The sequence below is a fragment of the Lepidothrix coronata genome, unplaced genomic scaffold (assembly GCF_001604755.1).
Source record: "Lepidothrix coronata isolate B3197 unplaced genomic scaffold, Lepidothrix_coronata-1.0 Scaffold16, whole genome shotgun sequence".
Lineage (NCBI taxonomy): Eukaryota > Metazoa > Chordata > Aves > Passeriformes > Pipridae > Lepidothrix > Lepidothrix coronata.
Genome location: NW_016690196.1, coordinates 4,471,165 through 4,497,485, shown reverse-complemented (window position 1 = coordinate 4,497,485; position 26,321 = coordinate 4,471,165). Strand labels below are relative to the sequence as shown.

General features: G+C 41.2%; 1 protein-coding gene across 1 annotated transcript in view; it reads right to left on the bottom strand.

The window, feature by feature from the left end:
- Nucleotides 1-4,981, bottom strand: part of LOC108493326 (opsin-5-like) — a 28,511-nt gene extending 23,530 nt beyond the window's left edge. The window contains exon 1 of the mRNA XM_017806595.1: nt 4,861-4,981. Within this exon, the coding sequence (XP_017662084.1) occupies nt 4,861-4,981 (121 nt within the window). The remainder of the gene's footprint in view (nt 1-4,860) is intronic.
- Between the last annotated feature and the right edge of the window lie 21,340 nt (nt 4,982-26,321).

Sequence of the window (26,321 nt, the reverse complement as noted above, 5' to 3'; positions counted from 1 at the left end):
TTTGAGTCAGTAGGCATGAAAGTTTTTTTCCCTGTCATTATGAAGACATAGTGCTAAGATGGCAGACAAAATAAAATTACACTCCTTGTAAACAGTAAAATTTTTTCAACACAGGGTAATGTATGGGAGGGCTACCCTTAAAGTGTCAGACACCCACCCTTCCTGGGAATAGAGCAAATTCCCCTGAGCCTGGAGGGTAAGGGAGTTTCTCAATTCTCAGCAAATCACAGACTAATAAAAAGAGTGGTCACATAGAAGTGCTACCAACTACAGTAGTGACTGTGGGACACTGGATCTCTGTGCCATCAGATAGACGTGCTGGTCTGAGGTTGCTACCTATATTGACTCACTGATTCAAAAAAAACCCAAACCACCCCAAAACAGAAAAACAACCGCCCCCAACTGAAAAAACACCTAAAACCAAACAACCTCTCTCCCCTAAACCCATAACATTGTACTTAGACTTACTCTTATTAGACTTTATTGCATGGCCTTCTGACAAGAATAAAATAGAAAAAATGAGTGTAACAATTCACTCATATGCAGTTTAAAATGTACATAGAGCCTTAAGTGGAAGAATCCAAGAAATGAGAGCAAAAGGTGTTTCACTGTCACAAACTAGACTCTTCCTTCAGCAAATAACCTTTCTCTAGGATATAAATGGGATTGAGCATTTCAATACAGAGCAGGCATGAATGAAGTCAGTTACTGGTTCAACTACATATACACAAGCATAAATGCCTCTCCGAAGAGATTTGCTGTAAAAGATTTTCAGCCTAGGAAACTTTATTTAAAACAGTGATAAAATCCAGAGAATTTGCAAAGCTGTCATTAACTATTGCAACTGTGAAGTGACCCTGCTCTGTTTTCAGTCTTTGCTGCCAATTGTATGCACACGATATCCTGTCCAGGGCATATTGCCAATTCTGACAGGAAGAAGAAGTCATCATGTTTCAGACTTGACAAAGCGTGGAGAGATTATTTGTTCAATAAATGCAATCATTTTGTGGATGAATGTTCTGTGAATAGTTTGTTTCCTTTCTCACCTTCTTAGACTTATCTGTCAAAGTCCCAAAATAACACTCATTCTGTCACTTGTCAAGTGACAGTTTACTATTACCATTCGAAAACGTGTGCCTTTTAAAGACATGTTTGGGTCTTGTGGTCTGTTCCTGTGTTCTGATGGGATTGGTAATGCTCTCAGCATGTCTTTCTGATATAAGCACTCAAAAAAAATCAGAGTTTTTTCTCTAAGAAATGCTCTCTCCCACTGGCTTAAAATTTCCTTTTATGCCAAGTATTCATTCTAACAGTCCCAGTTAACTGTGACACTAGGGAAAACAAGCATAGAACAAATTGTGTATAAATGTGGGGAAAAAAACAACTTACAAATTCCAACTAATAATTTTGAAGAAAAATATTCTTTATATTTTTTTCCCCATATCTAGCAGCCAGCAGCAGTGGACAGTACTTTTAAATTGCACCTCCTAATTTAAACTACACAAGGATTTTCCACAGTACTATACCTCATAGGGCATAGGCAAAACCGGATCAGATGTAATCCTAGCAGAAGGACAAGCTTTCACCTGTCTGTCTCTGACAGTTCTGAGCTCATTGAAGGGAAGGAGGGAAAGAGAGTGCTGCCTTCAGAAAGAGGATGCTGACGCAGATGACCTAAAGAAGGGTAACTCAGTGGCTGCTATCACTTGCAGATAGTCCCTCTGAGAATAGATCACTTCTATCCAATTGGCATTGCATTTTCCCCACACTTCGCTGTTCTCTTGGCCAAAGCAATAGCAAGGGGAGTGATGAAACAGTGACTTGGATGCCATGAAGCAGCACAGTGATCTCAAAATCCATCAGCATTTGCAAAACACACTTTGATGATGATTTGCTTGTGATGTGTGTGCTAAAACAGTGAGCTCAGGTTTCCATGCAGTGTGCTGAGGACCCCTTGTCTGGATCTGAAACTGCCTGGCTGGTGTGTCATGTACAACACATACAGTAGTGTCCTGTCTATCACATATGACATCCGTGCTACCTGTGACCTGTGAGAATTTCCAGAAGGGGATGCACACAGAGGCCTTATCTCAGCAAAGGGTGTTAGATCATGGTTCTTGGGTACTCACATCCTCAGTCAAGACTATGGGAAGACTTGGCCTAAGATAATGATTTTTGGAGTTTATCCTGTGAAGGTGAAGAGATTCAGAGGAACTCCATCTTCAAGATAAGTGCTACCACCAATCACATACATCCCTTTGCTGCTGGAAATGCATGTCAGAATTTGCAAGAAGCTGCAATGATATATTAAGACTCAAGAAAAGAAAACAGTAGTTATGGGAGTTTAATCATCAAAGCTGTTTTTCGAGGCATCAAAAACCCAAGAGTATCAAATATGAACATCTTTGGAGCTTTATGTAAGGAAGCATCCATAGACTCCTGCTAATACAGAGTCTTGCCAGACCCCTAAAAGGAATGGAGGTACAGGAAGGTAATGCATGGACTGGCCTTTTTCCTGTGCTGTCAAAAGGGCAAGAGGGTGTCTGCATGATAGACTACTTTGTTCTACCACATCCCTGGATAGACTGAGTTATTGGTGTACATAAAACTAATAGCTGTGAATTGTTGTGGCTGGTGCTTGCAGAAGTGCAACACTAGATCTTTGAGGAGAAAAAGACTTGAGACTTTTCTGATTTATGTGTTACCAACAGATTTTTTCCAAAAGTTCTCACTCCAAAAAGGTATACCTACATCCATCAGTTTTAACCAGATCCACACTACACTTAAACTGGAGTAGTGCTACTGCTGCTTGTATATACTTTGCTAGAAATGCGACTTGAGTCTTGAATCCAGAGATAAGTTTCAAGAACAGCAGCTATGACATGCCAAGTACTTTTAAGCTGGGCAGAAGTATCTGGAGCAGTCAAAATCCAATAAACATACAACCTAAAAGCTTAGGCACCTAGATATTTGCTAGAAGATGTAGGGTCACCATCATGAAGCAGCAGAGGAAAACATCTCTGTTGGTCGATGGATGGAAGAAGTTCGAACTATCAGTGTGATGCAGAGGCAACACTAGGAGGAATCACTAGAGCTGGGAAAGTGTAAATATTATTTTGAATAGTGATGGCAAGACCTTGCCTGGATGCCATATTCAGTCCTGCCTATCAGGCTGCTAGGATGATATGCTGGGATGACAGGAGAAAGGATATTATGACAGGAGATAAATGAATTATAATTAAACCTCCCTGTCCCCCCTTAAAATCAACCAACCAAAAAAACCCAAACACCCAACTGCTTAAAATAAGAACACAAAAGTTAACCTTAAGGCATGATTATACCTTCAGGAACACAGATTGGCCATAGGATGTTAGTTGCAGGCAGAAAAATTATTTCAATTAAAATGAGTGACAAAAAAGGGTATAAAGTTTGTGTGATCACTTTAGCTAAGAACTCAGGGAAAGGCTCCTATCCTACACAGAAGCAAAATGAAGAACAGGCTTTCAATTGGAAGAGTGAGTAACATCATCAAAAAAACTCTAGCCAGTTATATGAGGGAGCATGATAGCTTTGTGAATGAGATTATATATTGTCACAGCAGGGGACTGGCCTTGCTGACCTAGGATATTCTTTCTAGTCTTAAGTGCAACTGATTATTTCATTAGCTGATGGTGCAGACATTTCACAGCTTTTCATGAAGGAATATACAGATGTGAACAGATTTGGGATAAATTGGAATACATCTAATTTACCTTACGACCACTCTTCAAATTAAGTCTCCTAAGATAGAAGCCATACATGTTTCTGCTAGAATCTCTGTTTTTGTTCTAAGCACAACTTGTTCCTCCCTAGTTCCTACAGATAAAAAAGAAAGTCTCATGTAAACATATTAAAATATTTATCATTTTAACTTCCACAGACCTTTGTCAAGCGTAAGCTGCAGGCTAATAAGCTAATTGAAATATTAATAAGCTTAGAATAGGAAAACAATCTGTTTAGACCAATCATTTAAAAGCAGAAACATTTTTATATATGCTGTTTAGAAGAACAGATTTAATAAAAGTTAAGTTTTATTGTATTTTCCTGAGAGGTTTTATGGTTGAAATTTTTTATTACCTAGCAGACCTGCACTCTGAAATTTCATAAAGTTTCCTTGTATTCAGCAATAAGTCTGCCCAAAATAGGTAATATTTAAACAAGCAAACCAAAATTGCACTGGGATCAGAGTCAGTTCATCCTGAGTGCCATTTTCAAATCCTTATTGTACACTCTTAGTGCTGTCTTCCAGCAGAACTAAAATAAACACTTGGTATTGTGACTGCTAACACAGGATGATGTTCTAGTACTTAGATCTTTCACAGATCCTGTTTGAAGAAGTCAATTTCTATGTGCATCAAACATTTAAGACAAGAACAGTACAGTTTAAAAAAGTTAAAACTACAGAACCATATTTTGTGTCTCTGCAGGAGGTAATTGCAGGATGACAGCTGACTGTCCACAGCCATAACTCTGAAAATCAGAGAACATTAATTCAGTGCTACTGAGACACAAGAAGACACAGAATTATCATGTACTTCAGATAGGGTACATTTTTTGTCTTCCCTCATATTAAGTTCAGTGAACATTAGTTGAAATTTTACATGCTTGACTATTTATTTTTACTCAAGATTTCTGCATTGATTATTAATCTCTTTTTAACAAAAACAAACTGTACTTCTCTGATCTTGTAATAGCTGAAGAAAAAAGGTTGCATTTTCTAACATCCTGTTCCATTAGAGATGAAACCTAAATGAATCACTTTGAACTTGATAACAAACTCTGCTTTAAGAGCTTCCTTTCACATCCAAGCCAAATACATACCTAAAGCCAACAGGTAGAAACCTATGATAGTCTCTCCTTGCTCTGTTACAGCTGCCTCTCTGGTCAGAAAACTGATGTTGTTGTTCCTCCAGGGTGCCTGTGCAGAAAACTGGACAGACATTTTCAGTGGAGCTTATGACTCAGAAATTACCCCTTCCTCAGTATGTCCTGGCGAATAAAATGGTTCCAGCCTTTTCCTCAGTTTCTGCTCCCTGTGTTCAAGGGAGCTCTTCAATAAGACTAATGATCTAAAGAAGAAAATCTCAAGGGACAGGAGCTTTGCAGCCTTCTGACCTATTCTTCACTAATCCTATCTATTAATACATCCTGAGAACCTGTGGCCAGCACAAGACAGCAGATTTCCTTGTATCCTTATTACTGCTATGTGCAGAAATCTTTAATGAAAAGCGTTTATCTGACAAAGAGTTAACTTCCTTTAAAATAAGGTGATATCACATAACCTGCAGGTTCACAGGCCCACCCACTCTATACTGATACATTGCTAAAATAGCTGTACTTTCATCTTTTTGTCTTCACTGAAGACAAGTGGAGTTTCATTTCAAATGAAATTCAGGAAAACTCTCACATAGATTAAAAAAAAAAACAAACACAGTAAAAAACAATGGGGAGGTGTCACTACCTGAGAATGTGACTTTAACATAGCAGAAAAAGTCAGCTGTGAAGTTACTTTACCAGCACCATAGTTGTTCATTTAAAAAGAAGGGAAGATAATTTCCTGTCCAGGTTGAAAAAAAATTTAAATCATACTTTTAGACTCCTAAGCATCCTCCAATCTATGAGTAAGCTCCAAGTACAGTGTGAGGTTTTCCCACACTATTGAAAAATGATATCTTGTCTTATTGAGGTGATTTGTTACACATGATTTGAGTCAGTCTAGAATATTTTCAGTCTTTTCTGAGGTATCAATTGTATTTCAGATATGGCATCTCTTACCAATCTGGTTGCAGTCATAATTAAAAAATTTGAGTCTGAATTTAATTAGTCTGGAGTAGCAAAGTTTTCTTGGTGAGCAACACTTGAGGCCAAAGTCCTTCATTACTGTGGTCCTGCAACAATCCCAGGTTGCCTCCAATATTCCCACCCTCACCCCAGTTTCAGGTATCTCTTGACCTTGCAGACAGCTCTCACAGGGCTGCCTGGCATGCCCAGCACATGTGGCCTTTTCTCTACTGTATTTCTGCTCTCTGAGGTTGCCATGTAAGTATTTGTGGTCCCCAGCAACGCCCTGGATGTGCATCAGCTTTCACAGGGAATATGTGCACAATCACACATTTTCAGCATTGAGCTATGGCAGCAATTTCTAGCTAGTTATTGACCTGTGAGTGGATCGCTGTTCAGATGGAGGGTTGGGATAAAGTTGTGCCTGAAGGCAGTGCCCAGGGACATTCACAAATGCTCAAGAAGGCCCACAACAAAGCCCAGCAATATCACCCACTCTTTGGGACAAGGGGCTTGCGTCAAAGAAGTCGTCAGCAGAGAACCCATCACAAAGTCTCTGTCCATGGATGCTCATGTCTTCCCTGGAGTGTACTTTATCAACTACCAAGAGAAAGATGTGCAAAAGGATGACACTTTACACTGGGCAAAAGCTGAATACCTGGTCCATGCTCCCTCTACTCTCTCACTGAAAATGAAACGGCCACCCATCAGCCCACTTGTGGGACAAGTCCAAGACCTCTTTGCAAGATCCCTAGCTTTGTGAGAGGAAAGATAACTCCCTGAGGAGTTTTCTCCTGCAAATAGGCACTTCTCACCCCATGCAGATCTCTCCCACTGTGCATCCAGGATTTGGTATCCTGGAACTGGGTGTTTTTTTGCAGCTCACAGGAATCCATACTCATAACAAGCACAGGGTGAGTTGATCTCCTACACCACAGGAAGTGCTGAGGTGGCAGAGCCACATCCCTTTATGCACAAGCAGTTTTTCCATGGCATTTGACACAGGCCTGGGCTTCCAAGTCTGAGTTTGGTATCTGTTGTCACAATAGTACCAGTGCCCACTACTTTGATTAAATAGGGAGAGGGACAACTAGCAGAGTATTTTTCATGCAAACTGTTCAAGGAAACTGCATGATTTACATAGATGTTACCTCTTTAGGCATAAGCACTTTAATTGGTAGTAAGTAACAATTATAATTATTTCCCTTTTGCTACAATAAAAGGCAAATGGTATTATTCGCCTTGATATCCTGAACTTGAGTTTTAATTTTTCCCAGATGTGAGTTTCTTTTGGCTTCATAGAAATACCACAGTTCTGTGGACACTTCAACTTTCCATTTCAATGAGAAAGCCTTCTGGCAAGCCTTGCCCCTTGCAATAATAATTAGAAGGGGAAAAAAAGAAAAAAAATATTTTTTGGTATTCAAGGAAAAAAAATAAATATGGGTAAAATGTTTTTCATGGTCAAGCATCCTTTTGGATGATGTTTTCCCCCTTGGTCTTCACACCTTACACTGAGTGATTAATATCTTGGCCTACTTGGAGTTTCCTCCTTCCAGCCTCTGCAAACTCCTGAGGTTTGTTTCGTGTGTCTGCAGGTCGCTGTGCTTCCAAATGAGGGAAACGCTACCTCTGCAGATTACAGGTGCTTAGTTTCATGTCTCTCAGTGCTTTGGTGGTGACCAATTTACTGGGCTCACAGGGAGTATCCCCAAGTGCCTTCACTATCTTCACAAAGCGCTTTGAAAGGAACAGAGCAGCATTCGCTATGGCCATTTCTCTAAGAGGAGAAGAATACTGAAGTGCTGTGGTGGAAATTACTGTGTTTGACATAGCTATGCCTCTGGGAAGGCATGTGAAAAAACTGATTTGGACATGAAAAGACCGTACAACACCCCTTCCTAAATATGTAGGAACTACAGACTGGGTCTGCAGAAGAGATACAAGCAATGCAAATGTGCCTTGGGAGACTGGTGCCACAGCTCCTCCTGTTACACTCCCTCTGCTCGCCCAAAACTCATTCATCCATTTTCCCCCACTGTGACCTGCCTGCCAGGTATAGCAGAGCCACATGACCCACCTCCTGCAGGAAGATTGACTGTGGCGGTTCCGGAGACCTGGACATAAAGGTGCTCTCTCAGCAGACAGGTGGCCTTACCCAACCCCTGCCGAGCTGGGAAGCAGGTACACCCCTGCCTGGGCAGGTCTGGGGGCAGAGCAGCAAGCCATGTCTATGAGCAGCAACACCTGTCTGAGACAGACATTTTAGTCCTCCTGCAAAGTGCTCTCCATAGACCTTCTGGAAAGGACTGCACAAGCGGCACAATCAGATTGGGTCCAACCCTGCACACCCCTCTGCCAGCTGACACCTAATGACCTCACTAAAACTACTGCTAGCTCAGTATTAAGCGGATGGCTGCACCTGAGGGCTTAGGGCAGTTACTGCTCAAATGTTAATGAGTGAAGAAACCCTCTGAAACCACTGATACCTCAGGACACCTGAGTAAAGCAAGTGATGAAATGACCAGATTATGAGACAACAGATCAATACAGCCCATTTTATGAACACCCCAAACCAAACAATGGTCTCTGAGGTGGCAGGCAAAGCCAATTAATTGTGGATATAAGCCAGCAGGTACCTCCTATTTGGGCCACTAAAAGTGTGCAACAGCCTTTTAATCCCTGTTTGCCTCTCTAAATACTTTCCAAGTGTTACCAGCACAAAAAAGCAAGTATCACAGTAGCACTAACTGGTTTGACATACTCAGGCTAGCTACATTAGAATTAGCATACTGTTTCCAATATATAGTAACAGCAAAATCCTAAAAATTAAAATTTATGTGTGACAGAAAACATATGATGAATGTTTCTAGCAAGCACCTGTTTTCCCTGAGGAGCACTGAGAATGGGGCAGTTGCCAAAGGAATGGTTTTGTCAGAAAGCTGATGTAAGTTCTCACAGCACTATTTTTGCATGATACCTGCATGAAACCATGATACATGGTTTAAAGAAAAAGACATTAGAGGGAGGAGGCAAAAGGAAAAATGTGCAGAAGGGATGTGTTAAAATAAACCATAAGCAGATAGAAAGTGGCTGTGTGAAACAAAAATACAGTTTTTTATGTGTAAGGCATAAAATTTTCTGAAATTTTACAGAAATATTATTTGGGTATTTCCAACCAAATTCAATGGTTTATTATAAATAATTATAAAGAATTTTAATTTTTAATTCACATTTTTCATTAGAATATTCTATAAAATACTATAAAATAAAAAAACTGGCAATATTCAACAAGACATCACTTAGTCTTGCAAGGAATAATCCTGCAATGATAGTTATGCCTATAGATTTCACTGAGGTAGCCAGAAAATGCATTTCGTATCAGTAACAGATGATTTTTCCAAAATCAGATCATGTATTTGCTCCCTGCTTCCAGTAAAATACAATTATTGAAATGATTTACACAAAGTCTTTTCTAACAACCACTGAATGAAAAGAAAAAAAAATCTTATAAACAGATCTGGTCAGTAATGCTTAAAACAAGTTAATTGCCAAATTCAGTTAAGAAAATGGTTGCATCATATAATGAATGTATTGTTAAATCTGTACTTCTGCCATGATTTCATAGAATCATAGAATCAGCCAGGTAGAAAAAGACCTCCGAGATCATCAATCCAACCCTTGATTCAACACCACCATGGTTACTAGACCATGGCACTAAGTGCCACATCCAGTCTCATCTTAAAAACCTCCAGGGAGGGAGGATCCACCACCAGCCTGGGCAGCCCATTCCAATGCCTGATTACTCTCTCTGTAAAAAATTTCTTCCTAATATCCAACCTAAATGGACTTTTCAATGGACTTTAGCCTCCTCTGCTTCATATTTTCTTCTTATTCTCATCAATCCTGAATGCTAATGTTTCTCTGAGAAGTTGTGCTCTGTAGCTTGTGACAGATCTAGAAAACTACCTGTTAGGAAAGAATGCTTGGTCAGCAGTTATTACTGCAATATACAGTTCAAAATCAACAATTTCTCAAGGAACACTGTTTAGATTGATGCTAATATGAGGACAGGCTGCCTTGAAGCTTCAAATATTTACTACTTTCATGCTGAAAGATTCAAGAGAATCGAAACTACTTTGTGTAGATTCGGTCACTGAGGGTTTGTATTATTTAAACTCCCTGCTCTGAGCTGAACTTACACTGAGTAGGTTAGGTGATGGTAAAGGAAACTAAAATCTTCTAAACAGCTGAATCAGTTTGTGAGAGATCTCAGTGAAGTGTGGGAAGTCCTGCTTCTGAGACAGAGAGTTTCCTAAGGAAGAGAGAGAACCGCTCTTGGCAACCACAGATAAAGAGTGGCTGAAAGGCAGGAGCCTCTCTGTCGCACAGGAGAGTACAAGCTCCCTGTCTTCATGAGTTGCACTGATTTATTTTTTTATTGAAAGAAAGCTACCATAGCTCCTGCTCTAGCAAAACTTGGCTTTTTGGCTTTAAAGGTATTCCAATCATCCCTGGGCTGCTCATTACAGATTAAGACAAACCTACTTCAAACCTACCGACTGGGCATTCTGTCACCGGGATCCTTTAACTATCTGTGCTGCAGTAGCACTTCAGTGCTCCAGTTTAGAGGGGAGCCCAGGTAGAGCATCAACTTTGCCCAGATATGGGATTGCATCATATCATACGCCTGCAATCTCATGCAGAATTTCTGGATATTTTACATGTTTTGAACCATGAAAACTGATCCTTAGTTGCTCAGGTGTTGGCTCAAAAAGGTAGAATGTACTGGGGTTTTTTTCCGCTTACCAAACCTGGAAGCACACTAACAGAGGCAGATGCACTGAATGACCTGTCACTTTGACTCGTGTGAAGAAATCACTCTCTGCAGAAAAATGAAGAACAAACCCCCCAGCGTTTCATGTATCAGCAGGACTTTAACGTCAGGAGAAACTTAACGTTGCATTCTAGGGTCTATTGCAAATTCAGCAAATTTGGAATTAGAGAAGAAAAAAGGAAACATAAATATATTTTGAAATGCTTTATGACAAAAGAAAATAAATAAAGAATACTGACATGGAAAAAAGTCTCAATAATTATTCAATAAAACACAAACTTCCTAGCATCTACTGTTCTGCTGTTTCCCTTGAAAATCTTCAGGCTGTTGGCTTCAGTCAGGGGTAGGGAACAGTTACAGGGAGCCCATCATTTTTCCTATTTTTTTTTTCCTAGGAGGAGTACGACGGCGGTGCCCAAGGAGCATGATGTTGAAGCTGCTGATTTCTTCCTTTTCTTTCTAAATTCCACTTGGGGCTCCCTTTAGTACATTTTTTTCATGCTTTACACCTTGTTTTTTTATTTGATCTGCAACTCCACATTACGTCTGAATGACATATCTTACATACCTTGTATACTTCTGTTTTCTCTGCTGCCTATAAACCAGTTGTGCTAGCTTCCAAGGTTTATATTTAACTGTTTGCTGCCGAACTGTTCATAGACCTGAACTGACATTCTCATAACCTCTATTTTTATCCCCTCCATGTCTGTACTCCTCTCCCCCACATCCTGGGTTGCCACAGGCAAGTCCTTGACTGTCAGGCCAAGCCTATATTCTTTTACACTGCAACATTAAGGTGGTGTAATAAATATTTCACTTGACACAGAATAAATACTTGCTACACTTGTTTGTACAAAAATCGTAGTTATATCCCATGATGATTAAAAAACAGGTTAAACAAATCAGGAAATAGTCACCTGATAATTAAAATAAATTTCTATCACAACTAAGCCAGATAAAATGAAGTTCCAGGCAGACCAAGGCAATTTGAGGCCAAGCAAGCCCGGCATGCCTTGATACTGCAATGCCAGTATATAGCTTGTGGCATATAACTAGCAATAGCAATAACTGTATTTCTGGGGCTACAGGTTACACAGATCAGGCAGATAGAGCCTGGATAGAGCTGCATTGGCTGCAGTAAAGTTTTGTTCACTCATATAAAAAATTATAGAACAAAGTAAGCCTTCTGCTTAATTCCGTCTGTTCTTGTCCTGAGTCAAATTATGCACAGATTCATTCTGACCACTTTGAAAAAAGTGTGGGTTTCCTTTTTGACGATGCTTTTGCTTTACATGATCAGCTCCAACATCCAGATTAGCAAGACAACATAGATTTTTATCTTAATGTGTTCATTTGAGATTGTGTGCAGGTAGCATAAAATAGAGCAAAACCTAAGGCACTATGCTTTCATTCCATTGCCTTTCCCATCATGTCTGAGAACAGAGCCTATGACGATTCTCTCTTCATTCCCTTTATTTAATTGGTGTTTGCCTTGCACAAAACATCCAGAAATTACAGTATAGTAAGATTCACACCCTGCAACTTCTCATTCAAACCTCAGGTATGTTGACTTGCTAAAACTTCCACTCAAAGTGATGAGCTTTCCAAGGACTTAGCCACAATTAGAACTTAATCCTGGATTAAGAGAATACATCACACGAGGAGGAAATTACTGCAAATATAAATAATCTGAACCTGGCATTATGCTTCCGTCAGCTGAATCCACCTAAATATTTCCAGGTGCCAGTTGCTATTATAAACTATATACCATAAACTCTTATGAAGTCTTTAATACTAGCATTTCAGCAGGTGTAGGAGTAGATAATAGAAGTGTATCATAACAATGACCAGTCTGGTTTCTGCTGCTCTTATCCTTTATGGACTTCCTCTAAATCCACTCTTTTTACTTATTGTTTTTCTGCTAAAAAAAAGAAGGAATGCATCCTCTCAGGATGCTGAAAAGGAAAAACGCTTTTTTTTCCTGATACCTAGTTTATGCTTCTGCGCATCCCATGGACTAACAGTGGTAATGACAATTCCAGAGTACCGAGAATGTCATTCACACAGATAAGATTAGAGCTTGGAAAACATCTGACATGTTACAAGATCACTTGAAAACAGTATAAGTGTTTAGAGAATTACTCACTAGCTATGTAACAAGTCATAATCAACCCAAGGCTATGAAGTTTTTATGGAGAACAAGACACTTTTCCTTACTGCCTGCGCATTGTTGCTTAACATCAAATATTATCCTTTTATTTCTTTTCATATACTAGGTTTTGATCCATATATTAAAATATCAGCACTCACAAGTCTGTATGTCTAAGTTCCCAAGAAAGAGGAAAATAGAAATATCCTTCCCATTACATAATTTAATTTACTTCGGGATAGTACTTTTCCATAGAAAAAAAATATATTAAAAAATACAAACATTGTACTCCCACTTACAAAATGGTAAAGGTCCCTTGTTCCCTTGTTGAACAGGATATATGATTTTAATATTAATGTCCACATTCTGGAAAGTTAACGTGATCATTATTTTTTGTCAAATCACATGTTTCTCTTCCAAACTTGGGGAAGAAGTCAGGAGTCCAATTTCTGGAAAAGCAAACTGAGTTTGGACTACCACTAGGTACCTACTGACTCTTTTGTGTGACAGTCAAAGGAATTCTGTATAAATCCCAGGTATCTGGGTCATGTAGTAAAATCCAAGAGTTTTATCACAAACATTATTTCCTCACATGAACAGTTTTAACAGAACCATCATTATGCCACAGAGTACACGTGTTGTGTTCAGGGACTCCATTGTGGCTCAGAATTTAATTTGGCATTTTATAGCAGACAGCTTTCTGCCAATATACTGTGTATAGACCATATTTTATAACCAAATTAAAGCATACTTGCTCTCTGAGGGAGGAAGGAGCTGCAAATCCATGCAAGCTGTGGTACTTTACAGAAGAATTTTTGACTTCGTTAAGCTTTTATTTATTAAAGGTTAGATTCATGTTCATTTGCCACAAGACAGGTGAAAGAAAGCAAAAAATGTCACAATCTGCATATCTTGTAATGCCGGAGACCTCTGTCAAATGTTAGGGCATAGGTTTCCCTAACTCTGCCTATGAATATTTTGGAAACACCATAGATACATTGTAGGTTAACCTATAGGTAAAACACAACCAGCTGATGATTTCAAAACAGTGCCCCTAAGGGGCGGAGAAGGAGAGGCAGCATTGCTGCTCCACTGACTTGCTCACACCTGAGCCCCACCATCACAACCAACCATGCTTCATTCCCAGCACTTCCAGCACCTCTACTGAACAGTTCTTGCCTCTCGAAATTACAATACAAGAGCTCCAGATTCTACCTCAAAGATGGATAAAGCATGTGTGAAATCACACATTTGCCAAAAAACGGGGGTGATATTGGGATGACAAGGGCACAGAGGCAGACGCCTGTGTCTGTTGCAGCACTTCAGCCTGTCTCTCCCCTCATCAGCACTACCCACCCCACTCACTCTTCCTGAGCTTTTTATGTGTAGAGAAAGGCAGATTCTCTTTACAGTCTCTTCTATAGGGATTTCACAGAGCTGAAGTGCTCATTTATTTTCTTTCCCATCCAAAACCAGGGCTTGTACAAAACCAGAAGGTAGATTGTCTCACTTCACTGGGTTTTTTTTTTTGAAGCTGACTGCTCTCCAGCAGCATTTCCTAAAGAAAAAAACATGTGTGCCATCACTCTATCAGCCTGCTCCTCCCTGCAAATTTGAAGCTATGTGCCAGTCCCAACCACCTGCAACAGAAAAGTAATTTCAGATGTAAGGATTACAAAGACTGCCAAAGACTGTTTTACTGAGGTAAAACTCAGGTAAAGCTTTCTCAGCCTATAATAATGCCAAATGAGAATTACTGATATACTTTACTAATATCTTCTCTTAAAAGGACATTAAGAAAGGGCAACAGTGGTTATCTGTCTATGTCTACCATAAGGTTGGGATCAACAGTTTTACAGAAGACAGAGACACCATTGCCTCAGCAGGTTTCAAGATGCCATGGCGGTACACAAAAAGGCTATAGATGCCAGCCTTCTTCATGGTAAACATTGATGCAAGATATATCAACACATATCTAAAGAGAACTTTTTTTTTTTTAAACTTTGAAGTATTTCACATTTCCAAGTCGATGTCCTTAACAATATGGTATTGACACTGTGATTTCAAATCAAAACGCTGACAGCAATGGATAAGAAACAGGTATTGGTAGCTTCCACTGGAGAACCATATGGGGCTGCAAATAGCTTTTCCATGTGAAGGAAGCAGCATTCGTACAAGAGGAAAAGACTCAGCAAAACATATAGCCTACAGAACAGAAAATATTGTCTCTTCTTTCCCTGGAAAGTTTTAAAACATCAGTGCTTTTTGCAAGGACTCTGCTCTGACACAAGTTTAGGGAAAGGATGGAAGCAGATGACTTCTCAGAAAAGAAACAGAAACAAATAATTTCAGTAGAGATTTGTGAGTGGCTTGCCTGAAAATTACAGTCTCTCTGATCTTGTAAATGAATGACAAAGTTCTTCAGCACTTCAAAAAGAGGAGTATCAGCTTTCTAGGGCTGTTTGCTTGGTGTACAAATAAATGGGGTGCTTACTTGGGCAAGAGCACACACTACCAAGCAAGGTAGAAGGTCAGAAGAGGTGAGGAGTTACATCAAAACTGTGCAGCTTGTCAACATGGCCAAGGAGTTGGGCACTGCAACCACATTGCCCATTTTTGCTCATAATCCTTTGAGCAAGTCAGCCAAGGCTCCATCTGCTGAGGGAAAAACAGAGACCATCACTGTTCAGAGACACAAGAAGTGAGCTTCCAAAACACTGTCAGACTGTCCTCAGGTCACTTTACCAATGCAAACTGGAAAAATAAAGCCTCAAATTTGAACAGCATTTTTCACCATTAAGGTGCCAAGACCTTTCACAAAAGACATTTTATTTGCCTAGGAAAACCCAACAAATCCCTGTCAATCTGAGGGCTTGGCCACATATCAGCTGCGTGATCTGAGCCTTGTTTGCACCTGTGGTGAGTTTTAGGGTTCTTTTCCTATACTAGGTCAGAGATAAGATGCATTTGCTTTCTCATAATGCTTTCAATTACTTTGTGTCTCTTGAGAAGGATAATTGTAAAGCTCAAGGCTATTGAGAGTTTTCTTTAAAAGGCTACAAGAAATGATTCTTTAACATCCTAACTGGAAAGAGGAGCCAGTAGAGCTATCTGTAATGTGGCTGTACTGCAACTGAATGTTCATTTCCACTTGGAACAAGATAAAGTCAGACTGAAAGACATCTGGGTAATTCCAAGTGACAAACTCACAAAAATGTTAGCAATCAATCATAGACAGAAAGTCGTGCCTCCATTCTCTGTTAGGCTCCTTCTCTCCCCACAGCAAAACCACCAGGAAAGTCATTCACAGCATGGTAGCCACAATGATTCTCTGCAGAAATGCTAGATTTTTCACCCTGTTTGGGATTTCTGGAAAGATTAACTGTTGGCAGCAGGAGACTAAGAAAAGATGAATAGAAACACTGCAATCAGCGGTCAGTCGAGAATGAAAGCCTTCTGACCTGTGTGAACAGCAGACGGAACCACAAAGAAATTTCATCTTTCAGATGCTTTCTTGATGCTGTCCCCATGATACAAAACACAGCTGAGGAGCGCTGCAGGAATGACAAGTGGAGAGCTCTGACTGAACATACATAATTCACAATTATCCTCTCAAATCTTTAAATCTGTAACCCAAATCTATGTGCCACGTGAGATCATATAGATCTTGCCAATAGCTCAGTTGTTCCCTCTCTTTTGTGTATTTGCTAAAATCTCAGGAATAAGGAGATATGTTTTGTTAAGTAGGTCCTTGGTCCCACCTCTGGTCTGACATCTTCAACTATGATAATTCTAAGCTGTGTCTTTTCTAATTCCTTCAGAACTTTCCACATATGTTGTTTTCTGGTGCCGAGCACTTTCACACCCATCACCAGAGAGTTTGATTTCTCTCACTTTAGATGTGTATGTGCCCCAACCTACCCCCATTACATGCAGCTGACACTGGAAAGAGTGTCTCCCACACGATGGGAAAAAGGGTTATGCAGTAAAGAGAAACAAAAGCCCTTCTCTCAGTGCTATTCCTGGCACACCCTCAGATTATCCACTTCGGTGGTATAAAAATGTGTCATCCCAGTGTTACACTGTCTCAGGATATTTTCATTCAAATGACCGAAAATAACTTCTCAGGCTCCAAAGGGACATGTCAAACAGCTGGGCAAAGACACTTAGGACACTTTCCATCACCTGTGCAGGGAAAAAAAATGGGCAAACCCAAGCATATTGTTGTTGGACTGCTCCAGAACAGTAATTAATACACTGCTATGTGTGCTAGCAGAAGCAGCAAGGAAAGTCTACCTGTCAGAGTGCTTAATAGCTTTAAGAGAGTCTCATGTTTTATCTGATACTGGGCTCTCCATACTGAGTCATATGAGATTATTATTTTAGCAAGACAGTTGAAGTTTATAGCACTCTTTTGTTGCTCATGGTGGGGCTGAGATTTTCCTTCATCTTATTCCTCTGTATTGTTACCTCTGTCATTATGAAGCACTCCATCTACAAGCCATCTGAACCCACGTATGCTTCCTTGAATTCCAGGGCTTTCTGTCACTTGCCTTCCTCACATCCCCTTTCATACCAGCCACTATATGCTGACTGCCTCACCCCAGCTTTTATGTCCTGTTGGAAGAGTTTCTAGTCTCTAGTGCTCCCTCGGTGTAGGGCAGCCTCCTTCCGCCCAGAGGACACGCCTCCCAGTCTTTTGTCGTTCCAAAACAAAACCGTGAGCAGTTTTGTTTTGTGAGCAGCCTGTGAGCAGCCAAAACACCTCTGCACCATTACGATTAGCATGACTCACGTTTGTAGACATTATTCGTCTTGGGGGTGAGAGAAACTGGCCCTTCAATCCAGCACTGAGGTGTGCACCTGCAGTGGTGGAGAGGGAGATGTGGATCCCTGGTTGGAGGTAGCATGACTTACTGTCTGCCAGGGCAGAGAACTCCCTGGCTGCAAATCCTGCTTCACCCCTGCACTTTGATTTTTAAAGCTGCATTCTCTAACAAAAAGGCTCAGCTTTCACCAAGTAAGACCTTCAAAGAATAATTTAGTTTCATAAAATCCTTTACACAGTAAAGGCTATAAATCCCCTTCAGCTTTCACATAGAGCAGTGTTTTTACCAGTCAGTGCTGGGTCAAGTCACTGACCACAGAACCAACCAGGCATCACTACAAGTGACTTAAAGAAACCTGAAAGTAAAAATTAATTTGTTGTTTCAGATGAGATAGCAGCAAACTAGCTGCAAGCAAATGTACCTAAAAATGAAAATGGTAATGACTGGCTTCAGTCACTGAATGTCTTCAAACAGGCACTGAATTCCATGGAAACAGAAGGTATACCGCAGATGGGCATCACAATGCAGTGATGGATTGTTTAGATGATTCTAAGCAGCCTAAAGGTGAAAACCCCTCAGATTTTGGCAAGAAATATGTACTCACTGGGACATATTAAAAAGAGATTCCATACCTTACCCTTGGTATTTAACCATCCACAGAATGAATTCCCATACCAACTACTATATGATAAGAGTTCACCCCCTGGGCCAGCTTTTGCAGCTAAGTAAATTTCATATTGTAATAAAGGTTGTAAAACATGGCTTTAACCAATAACGAATAAGTATACACAAAGGCTTTCCTGTGCTTGTCATACCACCTTCACATAGTGGTCTACTGTGAACAGTTTATCTTCGGACTTCATCTTGAAATATAACACCCGAAGTGAAGCGGATGCGTCAGCGGTGACGGATTGCTGCCATCCTGTGGCAGGCACATGTAATTCAGACCGACGCTTGCCTGAGAGAAAACCTCCTTCTGAAGGTGTCATTTTAGAAAGAACTCTTTACTAACTCATATTATTCTTAAATGCCACAGAAGGAAAGCTAGTCCTCCATAAACGACAATCTTCAGAGCTTAGAAAGCCGTGTGCCATTACAGCGATTCTACTAGAAATTACTCTCCTAAGTAGAAAATAAGGACCAGGTGAGAATGGGCTCGAGTCACTTTTTACTTGGAGGTGTATTGCAGTATTTAGTGGTCTAACTCCAGAAAGGATGCTAACCCTAACCTGATTCTAACCCTAACCATATAAAACTACCAGTCCGGAATGCACATAAATAAAAGGAAATCTCTGTTTCTGATGGTAACTGTGCTGGTGCCTTCAACTGGATGGCTCGAATAAGGTGAGTCTTCTGCTAAGATTGTATCTAAACTCAACACAATAGCACCATTCCTAAAATTGAATGATGTGTGTTTGTGGGGGGTGTTTGATATAAATCAATCAGTGAATGACCAATGGGCTGCTACTTTGTGAGATTCTATTTCTCACATCTTCTCCCGAGTTTTAGTGTTTGGTGGGAGAAATAGTTTTCTGTAACACGGCTCTGCGATCCAGGCACCTGGGAACACATGTGAGAACTTACAGATTGACAATACTGGGTCCAGTATCGTTTAACTTATTCATCAATGACTTGGATGAAGGGGCAGATGACTCCTCAGCAAGTTTGCTGAAAACAGAAAGCTAGGGGGAGTGGCCAATACTCCAGAGTGCTGTGCAGCCCTTCAGAAGGACCTCAGTAGGAGGAAAGATGGGGAGAGGAATCTACTGAAATTCCACAAAGGGAGATGCAGAGTCCTGCATCTGGGGAAGAATAACTCCAGGTACCAGTACAAACTGGGCACTAACCTGCTGGAAAGCAGCTCTGCAGAGAAGGACCTGGTGGACAACAAGCTGTCCATGAGCTAGCAGTGTGTCCTTGTGGCCGAGAAGGCCAATGGTATCCTGGGTCGCATTAGGAAAAACATTGCCAGCAGGTTGAGTGGTGCCTCACCTACTCAGCCCTGGTGAGGTATATCTGGAGTGCCTTGTCCAGTTCTGGGCTCCTCAGTACAAGAGAGATATGGAGCTCCTGGAGCGGGTCCAGTGGACGGTTACAAAGATGATGAAAGGCTGAGGGAGCTGGGCCTTGTCAGTCTAAAGAAGAGAGAAACGCAAGGGTATGACATCAATGTCTCTAAGCATCTGAAGGGAGGATGCCAAGAGGATGGAACCAGGCTCTTCTTGGTGGTGCCAAGCAATAGGACAAGAGGCAGAGAGCAGAAACTGATGCACAGGAAGTTCCACCTGAACATGAGGAAGAACTTCTTTACTGTGTGGGTGACTGAGCACTGGAACAGATTGTCCAGAGAGATCATAAAGTCTCCCTCACTGGAGATATTCAAGAACTGTCTGGAGATGCAATTCTGTGCCATGTGCTCTAGGATGACCCTGCTTGAGCAGGGAGGTTAGACCAGATGACCCACTGTGGTCCCTTCCAACCAGACCCATTCTTGGATTCTGCAATTGTGTGACAGCAATACGCTTTTCAGCTCCAGACAAATTGGAGACTCCAGAAACAGACAAACTGAAGGCTTAAGAGATCTCAGCCTGAACAAAAGTAAGTTTGTCTATGATACTAAATTGAGAGAATCCGTTGAGTCCCTCGAAGGCAAAGAGGTCCTACAGAGAAACCCAGACAAATTAAAGGGCTGGGCACTCATCAGCCGCATGAAGTTTAACAAGATAAGTGTTGGATTCTGCACATGTGACAGGGCAACCCTGGAGGTACGTACAGACTGGGGAACAAGAGGTTGAAGAGCAGTGCCACGGAAAGTGACCTGGGGGTTCTGGTTGACGGCAAGTTGAATCTGAGTCAGCAGTGCCCTGGCAGCCAGGAGGGTCCATTGTGTCCTGGGGTGCATCAGGAAAAGCACTGCCGGGCAGTCAAGGTAGATGACTGTTCCACTCTACTCTGTGCTGATGTGGCCTCACCTCAAATTCTGTGTGCAGTTTTGGGTGCTACAATATTAGAAAAATATAAAGTTTCAGCATTCAGAGAAGGGCCACAAAGACGGCAAAGGGTTTAGAGTAAAAGCCTTACAAGGAGTGGCTGAGATCACTTGGTTTGTTCAGCCTGGAGGAGACTGAGGTGAGACCTCATTGCAGTCTACAACTTCCTCATGAGGGAAAGTAGAGAGGCAGGCACTGATCTCTTTTCTTGTGACCAGTGACAGGACCTGAAGAAATGGCATGAAGCTGTGTTAGGGGAGGTTTAGGTTAGATATTAGGAAAAGATTCTTCACCTTCTTCAGAAGGTGTTTGGGCTCTGGAACAGACTCCCCAGGGAAGCAGTCATAGCACCAAGCCTAACAGAGTTTAGGAAGCATTTGGACAGTGCTTTCAGGCACATGGTGTGATTTTTGGGGCTGTCCTGTGCAGGGCCAGGAGTTGGAGTTTGAGGATCCTTGTGGGTCCCTTCCAACTCAGGATATTCTTTGATTCTATGAAAACTTGAACTCTTTGAAACAGTGCAGTGATCATGCAATCCCAGAAAATCTACACTTCGCAGAAAAGACCAGGTGTTTCCCTGTGGTTGAGGTGCAGCACTTAAATCTCACCCTTGGCCAAGACTAAATATGATATTGGGACTGAGACCCCAAAACTGAGTGGAACAGAGAGAAGTAGAGAGTCTTCAAGAGGCCTGAGACTCCGCAGGCTCTGACAAACATGGCCACAACTGAGACCCAGATTTCCAGAACTGTATTCTTGTTAGCGAACCAAAGACTTCATGGAGACTGAAAACTAGCTGGCATCCTGTGCAAGGCTGCTGTGTCCTACAGCAGATTATGCAGCATCCTTGGAATGGGCCCTGGGATAGAGTGAGCCCTGAGAGACTTTGCACCTTGGCACACACATTCTCCTCTAGAAAGGCACTTTCTACATGCATGTCCCTCACAGGCAAAATCCTATCCACTTATTAAAGCCATAAAGCAACATACTGAAGGATTCATAGCACTATTAACAACCTTTGCAGGACTCCTACACACTCTGCAACTAGACAGGTTCCCACTCTTTGATAACACAAACCCTTAGACACCACCAGAAACAATTCACAAGCACCAAAGGTACTGGTATGAGTCTTGCCTTTGATGCCAGATTGTATATGCCCCAATTTCCAAGAGTTAGGGCAGACAGATACTCTTTCACTCTGCAGATATCAGGTTTCTGCGAGAGTCCAAGTTCAATTCACAGCAGACTAAATATCACTTATCTCCCGCTAACTTCACCTGTTCTACATAAGACCTCGGGAAAAAAGCCTGGATTGTTAAACTGAAAGGATAGGTAGACACTAGGAAGGCTGGTATGATGTGCATCATCTCTGAATTGAGATCAGTGCAAAGGTGATGAGAAGCCATTTACAGACCACAGTAGGACTATTCCCCATGGATGCATGTGCAGCCTAACCTTGTTTTTCCCTTAGCACATGACAAAGCAGGCAGAAAACCCTCAGAGTGCCTTTAATAACCAGCTAACTGGGAACTAGACTGAACAGCCTCCACAAACCGACCATCTTACACCAGCTAAGACCAAATGGGAGTTTCAGCCTTCCAGCATGCTCTCTCTTACTGATTTATGTTGATAACCTCCACTCTCTCACCCAGACCTGTATGTTCTCAACAGGCCCTTTCCTTCTGGGCTCAAAACTCAACAGCTTGCAGCAGCCAGGCAAACAGTTTCTGCCCATCAGCCTCACACCCACTGCTGCTTTTGCCTCTGCCAGTGCCTCTCTGTTCTCTCACAGCCAGACAGCCCTGCAACTCCCTGTTTGCTGTCAGCAACCCCCAACATATCCTTTGCTAGGTTTCTGAGATGCTTCTCTGCTCACTGAGATGCAACTTCCCCTCTTCAAAGACATAAGTCTCAACTACATGTGCTACATGGGATAGTTAAAAAGGAGAAGAGGCTTACACAAATAGTAACACAAATGAGGAGCCTCCATGCTGGGGAAAGGGGAAAAGAAAAAACGCTGGAGTAGCAGAGGTAGGACAATGGTCCCGACACGTTCCTCTTGCTGAGGTATGGAGCAAAGGTTACCACAAAAGTAGCCTTCAGCAAATGGGGATGAGCAGGAATACGAAGGACCACAAACAGAAGAAGGGGTAGAAAGGTCCCCCTGGAAAGGAACATGGGCAGAGACAGTGAAAGTTGGCCACTGTGGGACTCAGTTCTGCTCAGGAAGCACAGGCCAGAAGGAAGCAATGAAAACCTTCCAGTTGGTCCTGCTGTTTCATCTCCTGAGTCACTGCTGGTGGCAACATTGAGTATCTGGTCTTACCTTCTCAGGTCTATCCATCCACAGGTGATCTCCACTTCCTCCCAAGTTCTTCCATAGTGGCAAAGAACACAGCTGTCTCCTGACCTTCTAACACCTTGTGATAGTTCAACTCTGTTACTGCTTTCAGCTGTGAGGACTGTTAGTTCCAGGGAATAAAGTTTCTACAAAAAGATGCTAAAGGTATGGTCTGCATGGTATGTTCTCATCTCATGTTCCCGGTACTGCTCTACCTATTAAAACATGTCTGTGAATTATTTAGGGATAATACTAATAGAAAGTATATTGAAATCTATTCTGTGTTCTTGGATGTGGCACTTAGTGCCATGGTCTAGTAACCACAGTGGTAGTGGATCAAGGGTTGGACTTGATGATCTCAGAGGTCTTTTCCAACCTGGATGATTCTATGATTCTTCATAACCTTCCTTATTTAAATACGTTTTTCAAATTTTGAGCTTTTTTTCTGAAAATAAATCTGGTTATAGGTCAACTTTGTTCTGGGAGCCATTTGTAAGAGTGCAGAATTGTCTGTAGGCAGCCAAGAGAGCTGTTGATCAACTTTTAAAAGAAAATGTCACTATGAGTTTACATCAAAGGGCACGTGACAAGGAATCTTCGCTAACCCAAAGACACATCGCAGGGATCTTAAAATTATCCTGAAGACTACAGGATCTTACTTGATTTTTACCCTAAAGTTTAATACATTAATTTTCTAAGCCAGGAAAGTCATATTTCACTCTAACTTCTTAAGTCAGTTCAGCGCAGTACAAAATTCAGTGGCATGCTGGAAAGGCAGTAGAATCAGGAAAAAAACCCTCTCTGTCTATCCTTCATGGCTGAAATGCCCTACAGAGATCTTAAGGACGGTAAGGACCCTGTCCTACTGAAGCTGTTACCACTGGACAGTGCAGTGGTTCTGTGAGACCCTTATTCAATACCAACTGCTTATGCAGCACAGCTCAATCTCTTATGATCTCAGATATGGATTTAAAGGAAACAATTTTTCAATTTTAGGCAAAAGCTCAGTGTTTCTGGTGACAGTGAGGTTTGGATCACATTAATACAACTGTTTCCTCCACGCATCAATGATGGGGATGCATGTAGAAGGAAGGAGATCTCTACTCAACTATTTTCATAGGAGACAATATCAACTTCTTCTGGAAATGAAAGTGACAGTTTCTGCATGTGTCTTTTTCAAATTTATCTCAAGGACAATTTCTATCCTTCAGGTTGGAAAGAGGTCGATGCAGGTAATACTGTGATGTTTTTTCATGATGAAACAAACAGCTGTGTTTTGAGGGACTTCTATGCTAATTCAGGAATCTTCCAAACCCAGATTTCAAAATACAAAGATAAGCAGCATGATTGATACGGTGTTTACTTTCATTTTCCTGTGAAGGCAATACAAGCAGGAGGAGAAACATTCCTGGGAGCAGTCAAAGATTTGTCTCCAAATAAAAATGAACTGGCATTTTAACAGTAACGCTGCCATCCCACTCCAAAGACTTCCAGTACACTAACCTCTGTGCTCTCTCTGCTTGAGCTAGGGAACAAAATATTCCCAAAGGCCAAAAATGCAGTCAGTGGGCAAAATTGGATTGTTTTCTTTGAATTGATCAGTCCACTGGATATCATCAGGGGACCACAGAACTGTGCAGGATTGCATATCGACAGGAACAGATGTAGGATCTGAATTTGCTTTCCATAGTTTTGAAAAAAAATGGGGCATTCTCCAAACATTTTCCTGATAAAGAAAATCCAAACACTTTACTTTCTTTGCTGAGATTTTCATCTCCATTGTATTCAGTGTAAGTTATAACATGTTGTTTCCTAGAAGTATGAACTTGAATAAATTTGCATGCAATGATGCGGAAAATGAAAATGAATATTTATTACATAAAGCTAACATAAAACCCAAACCCAAAGATGGGTTGAAAAACGAATAAGAGAATTATGGGTTCCTTTTAAATTAGCATTAAGTGCAAAGAGAGGCTTCTATCCAACTTTTGCAGATTATAAACGAGAAAAAAAATCCTGCAGCAACAAAATTCAGTAACTAGATCTCCCAGTTCATATAGTTTCTTCAAGAATTACTGTTACGACTGGACATTGATCAGCTAATCCAGACAGCCATCGTTGATCAAGACATTCAAACAAAATAGCAAGAATTCCTGAGGTAGGTCCTGGTCAAAAGAATGTAAGTGAACAAGACCCTTCATTTCACCAGTTAGGACAAAGCACTTAAACAAAAGCATTCCTTCCAGTTCCTTGTGGCAAGAAACTCTGCAAGGAAGGTATCTAGCACTTCTCCATCATTAGCTGGACCCTACAAAATCCTCCTAGAACATTGCTACCTGCAAAATTGCAGATACCTTGAAAATAAATCATATTGTCTTCACATTACAACAGGCAGATTTTCTGTATCACAGTTTCTTTTTAAGCTTAAAAAACCACTGCTGTGCCCCCAAGAGAAGCAGAACACTAAATTCACACAATATGTCTCAAGAACCATTTTATTCTGATATTTCCTTTTTTAGTAGATGACAGTTTCAGAGTTTTTTGAAGCGTCTTTATAACCAGGGATAACTTGCAGGTTCATGTGAAGTTTTAAAAATTAGGATTGATACCTGATCAAAAAGTAGTTCCACCATCGGCCAAAAGAAATGACAAGAGGAGCCAGAATGGCTGCAGAATGACAAGAGGAGTCAGTAGGTTCCGGCTTGGGCGCATCAGAGCCAATAGCTTTGCCAATAGGCCCTTCCCAACTGAACGGGGTAGATGCTGTTTTAAGTGAAGCTGCTGATCTCCACTGCCTATGGCAGCCAGACCTGGAGAAGCAGGCTTCCTGCTGCACAGGCTCTGCACCATCTACAGCTTCAGGAGGAGTTTAAACCTGCATTTTTAATTGTCCCTTTGGAAGTGAGGTGGCAGCTGCTGTGAAAGATGCTGTGCAGACGCACACCTGATTATCAACACTGTCGCCAAGCAGGCAAAATGCCGTTTCTGGTCTAGCTATGGCTTCCAAGTGACAAGTATGCAGAAAGAATCCCAAGGTAACACACTCTGGAAGCAAAAATGATGTGAACAGCTACAGTAAATGACCACTCCAAGTTAAAGGCTACAATTACCTGGCATAGTCAACAGCAAATGTTCTTTATCACCAATTTCCTACACCAGCTGAGAGTCCAGCTAAATCATTATCTTTCACCAGAAGGGAACTGACATTGTTTTCCTGTTTCTTTCCTTAACCAAGAAAATATAATTCTAGGACTCTTAACTACCTCTGACATACTGTCCACAGTTCCTGACTCAAAATTCAGCTGTGGCCAGCAAGCAAATAAACTTCAAACGAAACAGCTGAAAACACAGAAGA